The sequence below is a fragment of the Mustela putorius genome, unplaced genomic scaffold (genome assembly GCF_011764305.1).
Source record: "Mustela putorius furo isolate JIRA1106 unplaced genomic scaffold, ASM1176430v1.1 tig00000129_pilon_pilon_pilon, whole genome shotgun sequence".
Lineage (NCBI taxonomy): Eukaryota > Metazoa > Chordata > Mammalia > Carnivora > Mustelidae > Mustela > Mustela putorius.
In genome coordinates, this window is record NW_025421290.1 from 40,357,393 (window position 1) to 40,370,298 (window position 12,906).

The window sequence follows — 12,906 nt, forward strand, 5'->3', positions numbered from 1 at the left end:
AAATGGCCTGGGATTTAATTACTCACTATGCTCCCATGGTGCACTTTCGGGCTCATCTCGCCTGCATCCTGTTAATGAGCTCCAACAACCCAGCAGAAGCTCTGCTTTCAGTGTGTTGGGTGGCAGGCTTGGGGCACCTGTGTCAAAAGCCTGTGGCTTTGATTTCCACCCGAGAGGATGGCTGCCCTGTCCACGGCCCGAGATAGAAGCCACGGCTCTCCTCTGACATTTTTTCTTCTTTTTGCTTCGATTTGTGCATTTCTTTCTTTCCTTCTTTCTCTTCTTCTTTCTTTTTTAAAAGGCCTTCTGTGCTTCAATCCTTGTTTGTCTAAGAGGTTTTTTCTTATTTGGAAACCGATTTGCTTTGGTTTGCACAGAAGCTGTCTCTGGTGTGATGGATCGTGCTGGAAGTCACCCAAGGAGTATCTCTGTTCCCAATTAGAAGTGGAGGTAGAGCTGCTTACAGGGGCCCAGGGAGGCGGCTGGCTTGGGTGACAGCTGCTGCCGCTCTGGAGAGAGTAACGATCCGTGGGTTTATATCCCTGTGTATAAAATCAGGCTAATTTAAAGATGAATTATGTGTGGGTTTTGGACCATTTTCTTTTAATGTTAAATGTCTGATGGCTCTTGTCAGGTGATGTGGTCCCCAAATTGGTGCGAGGGTCAAAATGAGTACACGTATAAAGAATGACTAAATCCTATGTCTAGATGGAATGTATTAGAATAAAACAATCAATGAAATCCCTAAGGGCTCGCTAGGGAGCGTGCCTAGGATGCATGTTGTGCAAGAGCTTGGACCTGTTACCTTGTTTTTCCCTTCACTCTGGGACCTCCTGTGGTCAGGGGCCAGGGAATGTACCCTCTGCTGGTTTGCTGGGAGGGCACTGGTTAGCCTGTCATTCTGACCTTGCAAGCCTTACCCAGAATGCTTTGAAACTAGGGTTTGCCAGTGGTCAGCTAGAACGCTGTCCTGGAAGAGAGCTCCTCCGGGGATGAAGAAGGCGAAGTTAAGAACCATATCCTTCCATTTTGGGGGAAACAAAATCATAGTACCTCTTACTTTTAAGGGTAGAAACCTGCACCGATATGGTAGCCACTGGCCACATGTGGCTGTGGAACTCTGGAAGTCTAGCTAAATCCGAATTGAGAGGCACTGTCATTATAAAAATAAACACCAGATTTTGAAGACTCAGTGCAAATCAAAGAACGCAAAATATTGAATTAATTTTTTTTATACTCACTACATGTTGAAATGATGATGTTTTGGATAGGCTGGGTTAGAAAAAATATATTAAAATTAATTGCACCTGTTGCTCTTTTCAAAATGTGGCTGCTGGAAAGCTTAAAATTATGTAAGTGGTTTACGTGATGTTTCTATTGGACAATGCTGCTGTACCATTAAAATTAGAATTATTCTAACTTCACACTAATAAGCGGTAGCATTTATAGGGCACTCGGACCATGCCAGGCTCTTGATGTATTCAATCTAATTTCGAATTATGAGTTTTGAAGAGAAGAACCAAAACCCAAACAGAAATTGATATACTTCATTTTCCGCTGTGTTTCCATGCTTCTGTGCTGGTTTTTTTGTGGGTCATCCAGTTTCTTTATGCAGTGTATTTATTACCTTGTTTCATTTTCCCATCAATATTATGAAATATTGTGGCCATCCTCAGTTAATATGTAAGGAAATAGAGACTCAGGGGTCTGAAGAACTAGCCTTTTGGCTAATGGCCAGACTAGAGCTTGACTCCAGGGCCATCTGGAAACAGCACTTCTATGAGCCCATCAGATATTTTGGTAATGGGCAAGGATAATGCCACGGAGTTCCTCTGTGACCCTGGGAAGGGCTCCTTATCATTCTGTGCTACACTCTCCTCCAGAGGGGTTGGGCTCTAGATGCTCCTGGAAGTCCCTGGAAGTCCCTTCTGGCCCTTTACCTGTATTAGAATGTATTAGAATAAAACAATCTGTAGAGAGCCCATCTCGCTGTTCCTAATTTGGTTCTTTTGTCTCTCTTGGTGCTTCTACTGGTGCCCATCTGGTAAATGACCAGAGGACCCAGGGAGTGGAATGCATTGTGGGAAAACAGGATGGAGGAATATGGAGCAGAGGAGGAAGATGGAGTTGGAGGAGGAGGAGGAAGTTCACAGTGGAAGGAGAGTTCCATGGGGGGGGTCAGTATTGTTGCAGAAGGGGTGAACCCCACATGGGATGTTCGTATATAACAGAGCCCAGAACCACGACACAGACCTGCCTCAGCCTCAGTAAAGGACTGTCTTTTACCTTGAAATATGAAGTCTATGGAGAGAGTTTGGGGTGCAGTGGAAAATGCACAAACATTTGGGAAAGGACTTTTTGAGGAAGAACCAAAGAGAGACAAAGCAATGTCTGTACAAGCTAGAGAGTATGTGAACGGGTTGGTGGGGCAGATTGGGGTCAAGGCTGGGCTTTGCCCCCAAACAGCTGTGTGATATTAAACAAATTTTATACCTCCCTAAGCTGCGGCGTCCTCATCTGTGAAACGGGATAGTAACTGTGCTCGCCTCTTGGCACACAGCCAGGGACAGCTACCGCATATTGAACGGTTCGAGTGTGCGGAGCCGTCCTTGTGGACACAAGCATATCAATGCCCTCTGGGGCTCAGCCTGGGCCTGCAAACTGCTGATAAGGATGCATCAAGTGGGGCTCCCATCGACCTTAACGGCATCTAGGAAAGACCACTGGGCTGCGTTCTTGTTCTGCTGTGTGGCTTTCTGTGAATTACGCAACTTCTCTGAGCCTCAGATCCCTCTTTTATAAAATGAGGTGATGAAAGCAGATGATCTGTGAGGCTTTTTTTCAGCTCTCAAATGCTGGGCGATTCTGGAAATGGGATTTATTTAGTGTTGAGAGGCAACGGGGAATACTAAGATGCGAACTTCAAATATATGTATATGTGATTACCATAAGTTAAGAGGACGGTGACCAGCTGCTCTCTTCTGACTGAGGGCAGGACATGAGGCAACATGCTTTAATTTTTTTTTTAAGATTTTATTTATTTATTTGACAGAGAGAGATCACAAGTAGGCAGAGAGGCAGACAGAGAGAGAGAGAGGAGGAAGCAGGCTCCCTGCTGAGCAGAGAGCCGGACGCGGGACTCGATCCCAGGACCCTGAGATCATGACCTGAGTCGAAGGCAGCAGCTTAATCCACTGAGCCACCCAGGCGCCCAGCTTTAATTGTTTTATGAGAGATGTTTGGAAGCCTTTTTTTTTTTTTTGACTTGGGAGAAAGAGTGATGTCATCAGAGCAGGCTCTGGGGTCGCACGCTCTGAACTCGTTAAGGCAGACAGTGCACTATTTTCCCAACACTCAACTTCAGTGTAACTGACTTCAGTTACTGACTTCAGACCTATCACCTGGGTCTTCCCTGACCCCCTGATCTAGAGCAAGCCCCCCACTGTATTCTCCCTTCACATCGCACTCTGTTGTTCTCCTCCGCTGCCCGTAGGACAATTTGTCATTCCGTATTAATTTTGTACATAGTGTTTAGTATCTGTCTCTTTGGACTGTAAACCCCCTAAAGGCCAGGACTGTCTTTATCTGGCACACCTCCTGGGTGCCCAGGGGAAGCACCGCGGTTCTTTGTGGAATGAATATGTGTGTGGATGAGTTCCAGGGCTGGTTGATTTGGTGGTAGTTTTTCTTTTCTTTTCTTTTTTTAAAAAATTTTATTTATTTTTCTGACAGACAGAGATCACAAGTAGGCAGACAGGCCGGCAGAGAGGAAGGGAAGCAGGCTCCCCGCTGAGCAGAGAGCCTGATGTGGGGCTCGATCCCAGGATCCTGAGACCATGACCTGAGCCAAAGGCAGAGGCTTAACCCACTGAGCCACCCAGGCACCCCTGGTGGTAGTATTTCTTGATGGAGATGGAAGGAGGGGGATCCTGGGTTTGCCGAAGACCTTGTCTCTCGAGGGACTTTAGATACTGTTTCTCCTTCCCACTGGCTTTTTTCTGGGGGCTGGTCACCTGTAGGTATGGATTTCTTCAGTTTTAATGAGATGTCCTAGTGTCCCTTTCGTGTGGACTGGCCAGCCTGCCTCTGGTTCTGGAGAGATGGAAGGGGTAGGCAGAGTTGCATTTGAGTCGCAATGAAGCCCAGCAGAGCAGGGTCTGATTTTGCTGGTTATTTCCATTTCTGCCCTGTCCCCCTGCCCCCCACCCCACCCACTCTTCATCCTGGGGCCCTAAGCTGAGCCCCAGGAAGCTGACCTTGGTGTGCTGTGTCAATGAGGCTGCCTTGCCCCCTGGTGTCTAGTTGAGGTTGGCCAATCAGAAGGCAGAGCAGGAAGACAAGGGTGGAAAGAAAGAGCTTGGGCCATGCGCCTCTTTACCTTGGTTCTCTCTTTCATGAGCTCACTGAGGCTGCAAGCCACAGATCCCTCCGGGTTCTTGCAAATGCTCTCCCTCTGTCCCCTCTGTCTCCCTCTGTCTAGGAAGAGCGGTGGTAATGGCTCCCCATTGCCAACTCCCGGGGGTGCTTCAGCTTTCCGTGTAGTTCCCTCACTCTTGTGCACAACACTGTGAATAGTCCTACACCCCACTTTCAACTCCGCCATGCACATGGACCATTCCCTTCCCTGGGCTGCTTTCTAGGGCACCAATCCCTCATATTCTTGTCTTTATCTTACCTGATAACAGGACAGGGGCCACACATCTAATTGCCAAGGGGGTATGAGGTACAGGATCAGAGAAGAGATCAGAGGAATGTTTCTTAGCAAATCAAAACAGGATCCCCTGTACCTGAGGCTTCTGCTTTTAGTTTAACAAAAGCAAAAATAATATCCCTGGGGCACCTGGGTGGCTCAGTCCTTAAGCATCTGCCTTCGGTTCAGGTCATGATCCCTGGGTCTTGGGATCGAGCCCCACATCTGGCTCTCTGCTCTGCGGGAAGCCTGCTTCTCCCTCTCTCACTCCTCCTGCTTGTGCTCCCTCTCTTGCTGTGTCTCTCTCTGTCAAATAAATAAATGAAAGCTAAAAAAAAAAAAAAAAATCTCCTTTTGGGTTAAGAGCTTGGGGGGTATCTTGAGAAAAGAGTTCAGCTTCTTCCTCTGGTTTCTTTCAGACAGGGCTGACTCTGGCTACCAGAACTTAGCTGGCCCCATGACCTCAAGCCCCAGGTAGCCGACCAGACTCTGACCTTTCCAGAAAAGGTGCCCTGCTGTGCAGGCGCTGCAGCTCCCAGCCACGGAGCTGGGGGTCTGCTAGACATCTGTGCTCCCTATTCTCTTCCCTTGGCTTTGGTGTGGTCTTTGTATCCCTCGAGGGAAACAGCCTCTCTGAGGTCGAAATAGTTTTTCATGGAGCCACCTGGAGCCGGGCACCCCGCATGGCTGAGGGGAGGTCATGGAGTTGCCAGGCGAGACCCGGGGTAGAGGGAGAGAACACTAAGATTTGAGGCTAATGTTGGTGTATTGCTGTAGAATTTTTAAAATACTTTCACGTAAGGGGCATGTTTATGCCCCACAAAATGGCCCAGTGGGGGTACTGGCCATCGTTGTCCTCACTTTGTGGATGCAGAAACGGGCTCCGGGGTCGTTGAGTGGCCTGCTCACCGTCACTGTCCGTCCGGTGCCCTTCGCTCTCCTCTGCTCTGAGGCTACGGACGGGGTTGCCGTTTGTCTCCGGGGCTGGAAACAGGAGACGGGGAAGCCAGCCCCAGCTCCGCGGCTCCTGTTCCACCCAGAGGTGAGGGCACAGGCTGCCTCTAGCCCTACCCAGAGCGCCAGTTCCTGCGTGCTCTCCGGGGCCACCCCCTGTCCCTCCTGGTCCTCCTGACCCCCTTGCTTCTAACCGCCTGACCCTGCTTCTCTGTCCTTACTTTGCAGAAGTGGAGCTGCCCCTGAAGAAGGATGGCTTCACTTCGGAAAGCACCACCCTGGAAGCCTTGCTGCGGGGTGAGGGTGTGGAGAAGAAGGTGGATGCCAGGGAGGAGGAAAGCATGCAGGAAATACAGGTATTTCTGCGCCCGCCGTTGGGGGGGGGTGTCTAGAGCGCGGGCGCCGGGCTTCCCGGAGGCCCGGGCCGGTGGCGGCTTTTGCTCCCAGACCGCCCCGTGCACGGCTGCGGGCAGACTCACCCTGCCTTCCTCCCGTAACCCGGCCTCCCGAACAAGCCCTCACCCTTCTCTTGGTGTCTCCATGTGGCCGTTCAGAATATATCTTTCCAGCCTGCTGTATGCCAGGGGCTGGGCTAGGTCCCGGGGACACGATGGTGAGCAAAACAGACAGGAGTCCTCACCCCGTGGAGCGGGCAGTCCAGAATTCAGGCTTGAAACCTCAGGGTCGTCCACACCAGCTTGTCCCCAGGAGTCCCCGCCTTCCTGAGACCCCGTCCTCACACCCTGTCCTCAGCTCTAGTTCTCAGCACGGCCCTCTCCTCCTTCAAGGCCAGTGTAGGCGTCGCGCTCCAGGCGGGGCTGGTGGATCCTGTCCCTGCTGGTTTCCCGCCCACTCCTCCCAGTCCTGTGGAGGCTCTCACTCCCCAAGATCGCTGTGGTGCACTCTGACCAGTTCTCATTCCTTCGTCTTCAGTCTCTGTTGTCGAATTCGATGGTTGGCATGGAGTATTATAGTAATATTAGTTAATATAAATATTAAACAACAGTATTAATATAAATACAATTCAATTCTTAAAATAAAATTACATTGATATTAAAGGTATATTTTATGATACTTTATATTTTGTGTGATACTTACCGCATATTACGTATTTATTAATTGCATATCCAACGTAATGCTTAGTATTTGCATATTCATTTACTGACGTTACAATTAAAGTAATAGCAGTTACACGTCTGGTTTGCCTCTCGAGTGCCACCGGTCAGTGAGTTCCAAGGACTCGGGGACCATGCGGTCGCGCTCACCGTCGTCCCCCTGGGGCCTTGCCCGCTCTCGCAGAGCCGAGTCTCAACAAAGATGCAAGGTGCAGCCGAGAACTGGCCTCCTCCTCTGCCATCCCTGGGTGCAGATGGGCCGTCCGGGCCTGTCCGTGTCACAACACGGCCTCTGTGGGTTGCCTCTGCTCCTCAGAGCTACGGCCCTCCTGAAGGTCCTTAATTGCTATGACCTCCACGTGCCTAATCACCTCGGAGTCATCTGCCGCCCCCGTCGTTCTGTCGCACCCAGCGTCTGGGGCATCGGGATCCAGCCCGCTGTGCCCGCAACCAGAGCACAGGCTCCTCTCACCGTGTGCCCCCATGACTGCCTCGGTCCCTGGTCGCTGTCATCGCCTGTCTGAACGGCTGCAACAACTTTCTAAGCGGTGCCCCTGCTGATAGCTGAGAGGGAGCCCTTTAAACCGAAGTGGGATCCTGATTTTCCTGTGCTCCAAATCAGACACAGGCTCCTGTTCTCCCCGAATAGAAGTCAAGGCCCTCTTACCTCCCTGACTCGGTTTCTGGACTTTCCCTTGCTCATTTCTGTTGCTGGCACACTGACCTCATGTTGCTCCTTCTAGAACACACCAGGCACTCGGTTGCCTCAGGGTTCTGCTCGGCCTATCTCCTCTGCCTGCAGGTTCCTCAGCCCAGGCATCAGCTGGGGCCTCACCCTCACCTTCTTCAATCTGTGTCTCTTCCTCTCTGTGACGCTGACCCTGACCCCGTGGGTACTACCGCATCCTGTGCCCTCCCCGCCCTCCAGGTCTCCCGATCCCCTAACTCAGCTTTCCTTTGCTTTTTCTTTTTCCCCATAGCTTTGATCACTATCTACCATACTTTGTAATTTGCTGATTTATAATGTTATTGGGTATTTTCTGTTTTCTTCCAATGGCACGTAAACTCAATGGTGGGATGATTGTTTTGTTCACTAATATACCTGAAGTAGACAAACAGTGCCTAGTGCTTAGTAGGTGCACAGTAAGTATCTGTTGGGGGGATGTACAGGTGAGCAGATTCCTGAGAGTCGCCCCAGGGGGCAATCTGTCCCTTTGCCGACATGTCCTACGTTGCTAGCTGATCTTTCATCCTGAAAGAAAGCTCTGCTTGTGCCCATCCCTTGTATAAAAAACTTAGCTGAAATGCCTGTATCTTACTGGGTAAATCCAAAATGTGAGTGTGATCTTCTTGGGCATCCTCTCTCTGCTCCTAAGCTAGTTTTCAGGCTTATGTTCTTCCACTTCTGTGCTCCCCTGTTCTGCATTCTTCCTTCTCTCCTCTGTTCCTGTGGTCATGTCGTGTCCTTTACTTGGGGAATCTTTTCTTCTACTCTACATGTATAAATATACCCAACGGTCAGGCTCAGCCCCAATGCCACCTTTCTTGATGGTCCCACAGCCAGAGGGATTCTTCTTGTCACTGGCATTTAGGATGACTCATTTTCTTCTTTGTTTTCCCTATTCACATTTCTCCCACCTTTCCCCAGTTTTTGGACTTTTCAGGTCTTTGAAGTTAAGGCATATCACATCTGTGTGTTGTGTAGTTAGTATAATTTCACTGAATCAGTGGATGGGACAGAACCATTGCCCAGAAACCCTGACACTCTAGTGACAGATGGCCTCTTATGCTTTCAAGCTGGTGGGTTCAAGGTCCTCCCAGGAAGTGTTGGGCTAATCTATGGGACATAGCTATGGAATCATCACCATTGCCATCCTCCCTGATGTGATAAGATGAGGAGAGCATGGGCAGAGCATAGGTCTACCATCTACCATGCTAGAAGTGGAAATCAGGACCATAAGCCAAATGAGTTTATGTGTTCTTATCAACTTTGGTTATAAAAATAAAGTACGTATGTAGTAAATGGATTATATTTGTTCATTTGTTCATATTTTTCATTCATTCATTCGACCAAAGTTTATTGAGTGTCTCCTCTGAGAAGGTACTGTGCTAGGTTCTGTGGGGACAGAGAAACCAAGAGAGAGCAGTCCCTACTGTTCATATTTTTATTCTAGTGATGACAGACAGACAGAAGACAAGTATACAAATGAAATAATTGCATTTCACGATAAATGACCATGAAAAGAACAGATTGTGAAGATTCAGTATAAGAGGAGGAACGGATTCTAGGTAGTATCCTAAGTGAGATAAGGGATTTAACCTCATCCTAAGGGATGAGGAGGAGCGGGCAAAGCAAGAATATGGGGAGGAGATTTCTGGGCAGAGGAACAGTATGCTTGAAGGCCTTGAGATAGGTCTGAGTTTATAGTTTTGAAAGAACAGACAGAAGATGCAGAACTCATACAACTCAATAACAAACAATTCATTCACAAAATGGGCAGAGGACCTGAACAGACATTTTTTTCCAAAGAAGACATGCAGATGGCCAACAGGCACATGAAAAGATGCTCAACATCACTCATCATCAAGGAGAAGCAAATCAAACCATAGTGAAATCAGCCCACACCTGTCAGGATGGCTATTATCAAAAGACAAAAGACAACAAGTGTTGGTGAGCATGTGGAGGAAAGGAAACCCTGATGCACTGGTTGTAGGAATGTAAATTGGTGTAGCAACTATGGAAAAATATGGAAAAGTACGATGGTATAGAACCACCATATGACCCACAATTCCACTTCCAGGTATGTATCTGAAGAAAATGGAAACACTAGTTCAAAAAGATGCATGCACCCTTATGTTTGCTGTAGCATTATTTACAGTAGCTAAGACATGGAAACGATCTAAACGTCTGCTGATCGATGGATAAAGAAGATACGGTATGTAGACGCAACAGAATACTACTTAGCCATAAAAAAGAATGAAGTCTTACCATTTGTGACAACCTGGGTGGCCCTAAGGACATGATATTAAGTGAAATAGATCAGAGAAAGACTACCACATGACTTCACTTATTTATAGAATCTAAAAAACAAAACCAAACCCCAGACTTACAGATCTAGAGAACAGATTGGTCATTGTCAGAGAGGAGGGGGATTGGGAGGGTGTGAAGTGGGTGAAGGGGATTATGCAGAATGTAGTCAGTAACATTATACTAATTTTGTAGGGTGACAGATGGCAACTAGCCTCACTGTAGTGACCATTTCGCAGTGCCTACAAATGTCAAATCCCTGTATTGTTCACCTGAAACTGATGCAATATTGCATGTCTATTACACCTTGATAGATAAAAAGAAAAAGAAAAAAAGGAAAATAAAAAAGAAGGTTCATGTGGCCAGAGCAGAGTGCTGGGGTGCCAGGGAGAGAAGGGCCTAGGATGGAGTGGGAGGGTTGGGCTGTGTCCGATGACTCTGGCCTCTCAGGACATGGAGGAGGCTCTTGATTTCATGGAAATGAAGAAGGAAGCCATTTTATTTATTTATTTATTATTTAAAAAATATTTTATTTTATTATTTATTTGACAGAGAGAGAGAGATCACAAATAGGCAGAGAGGCAGGCAGAGAGAGAGGGGAAAGCAGGGTACCCGCTGAGTAAAGAGCCCGATGTGGGGCTTGATCCCAGGACCCTGAGATCATGATCTGAGTCAAAGGCAGAGGCGTTAACCCAGTGAGCCATCCAGACACCCCTGAAGGAAGCCATTTTGACGCGGGCAGGGAAAAGAGACTGGATGCAGGGCTGTGGAAGAAGGAGGGAAATCAGTTAGGAGGCTTTTGCAGCATTCCAGGCTAGAGATAATGGAGTCTTTTAACGGCATTCCTTCATCTTTTTTAACACAACCACAAACAATTGTTATCATCACTGTAAAGACTGTTTAGAGTAACAGGGAGAAAAGTTATTTTAAAATGTGTTTATTTTCCAGATAATGTCCTTGGACAGGGAATGCAAATGTGTTAATGGGGGTTCAGCGGCATCTTAGTTGGACCTCTGCCCTTGACTCCTCTGCACAGGATGCCCCCTCTGCTTCCTGAGCCCTGAAGGCATGCTTTGTTTGTTAGGAACTCCTGGCTCCTCCCTGGTTATGTAGAGAGGCTTTTGGGTGTCAGGGCCATAGCATCGCAGGAAATGCAAACACACTGGAATGGCCTCTGTCACATCAGAGGTCTGGGGCACAGACTAGGGGTTCTCAAGATGCAGGGAGACCAACAGGAAAGGGAGGGAGAAGTCCATTTACTTCTGGACATTGAGGCCTTGTGGTGGGCAGTGCTGGAGACTAGCTAAGTCACCTTCACCAGGTTTCACTTCCAACCTGGGGTTCAGGTTGTAGGTCAAAAATATCTGCAGGACAAAAAATGAGGGTGGAGTCAGATTGTACGGCATGCCAGAGGCCATGACCTTTAAATTCGAGGTCCTTGGGGGCGCCTGGGTGGCTCAGTGGGTTAAGCCGCTGCCTTCGGCTCGGGTCATGATCTCAGGGTCCTGGGATCGAGTCCCACGTCGGGCTCTCTGCTCAGCGGGGAGCCTGCTTCCTCCTCTCTCTCTGCCTGCCTCTCTGCCTACTTGTGTTCTGTCAAATAAATAAAAAAAAAAATCTTAAAAAAAAAAAAATTCGAGGTCCTTGGAACTCACCATGATTAAATGACTTCAAGACCCAGAAGCTGGCAAGACAGCTGATTGAACAGCCACAACAGTCCTAACAACAACACCTCATATTTATACCACATCTTTTCACCAAAGTCTGCCGAGTGTTCGACTTGTCATCCTCTTGCCTTCCACTTGTGTTCCCACCTATGGTTCAGAAAGCCAAGATGCAGACAGCCTAGGAGGCCTGATGGGAACTTGGACCAACCTTTCCTCGCTGTGGGCCAGAGGCCGTGTCTCATAGACAGCACTACTGTTAGATGGCTGCGGTGGGCCCAGAGACCCCGCGTGCTGTCAGCTGATAGCTTCCCAAGTAAGCCTAGTAGAGAAGCCAGAGGAATATTTACAAGACCTGTTTTGAGCTCTGTGTGAGTATTTGTAATCAGCAGTGCCCTGACACCTGTGACTGGGAGAGAACTCTGATGAGAAGGCCGTGGAAGAAGGTCTCTGGAAACTCACCCTTGGGCTTCCTACTTGGAGGACAGCCTGGAGGCATTGTCTGGGAGGAACAGTGCTGGAACAGTGATGATGATTCCATGTGTCAGTAAAGTGTGTGCTGCCTCTAAGCCTTTTCATAGTTTGTGTCATTGTCATGCCATCACAGGGGTGGATGCTGAAGCTGTTATCCTGTATAGTATGGTACCTGCTCTCCTTTCTAGATTCTTCTTATGCCAATCTCTCCTGAATCACTGAGCTCTGGCCACCCTCGCCTCTTTCTGCAACATGGACAAGCCATGTTCCTTTTCCTGCCTTAAGGAGCTTGCTCATGCTGTTCCTTCTGCCTGGAACACTTTTCTTTTCTCCCTGCCCTTGGTCTCCATTCCCAAGGCTAGTCTCTGCTCATCCTATATATCTTAACTCACTTAGGTCACTTCCTCAGGTAAGCCTTTCCTGACCCTCAGATTAGGTAAAATTCCCTCTAATAGCCTCGCATAGCAGCTTGTACTGGCCTGTCATTGTGTTTATGGCAGTTGTAACTATATGTTGTGGATGTTGTTTAAATCTGTCCTCACTTCACTATACTGTAGAATACTTTTAGGCCACCGACTATAGTTATTCTGTGGCTTGTCTAGCACAGTGCCCGCCATATAGTCAGCACTAAACAAGGGTTTGTTGATCAAATGCATAAATGAATTCCTATTTTATAATTGAGGAAACTGAGGCATGAAGAGGCGATGACTCACCCAAGGTTGCACAGTGAGTCCATAAAGAGGTTTCTACAGCTCATGACATGGAGTCCAGTGAGCTCCATGCCCCTTCTCCTTATCCCACTTTCAGTCTGGGGAGCTGGGTCCTCTGCCATTATTTTTCATTCTGCCCTTAAACCTAAAGACACACAGCTTACCTGCTCTCCCCTCCCTACAAAGGGAATGAAGTGTTCGGGTTCCTACAGGAAGGGTCTACATAATATACCTTCAATCTTTAGGCACATGGCTGAGAAACGACCAGGAG

The 12,906-nt window shown here is 48.2% G+C and overlaps 1 protein-coding gene across 5 annotated transcripts in view; it reads left to right on the forward strand.

The window, feature by feature from the left end:
* The window catches only part of DPF3 (double PHD fingers 3), a 288,449-nt gene that overhangs the window by 173,517 nt on the left and 102,026 nt on the right, over window positions 1-12,906 (forward strand). For all 5 annotated transcript variants that reach the window (XM_045072827.1, XM_013057477.2, XM_013057478.2 and 2 more), the window contains exon 4: window positions 5,873-6,000. In XM_045072827.1, coding sequence (XP_044928762.1) covers window positions 5,873-6,000 — 128 coding nt within the window. The remainder of the gene's footprint in view (window positions 1-5,872; window positions 6,001-12,906) is intronic.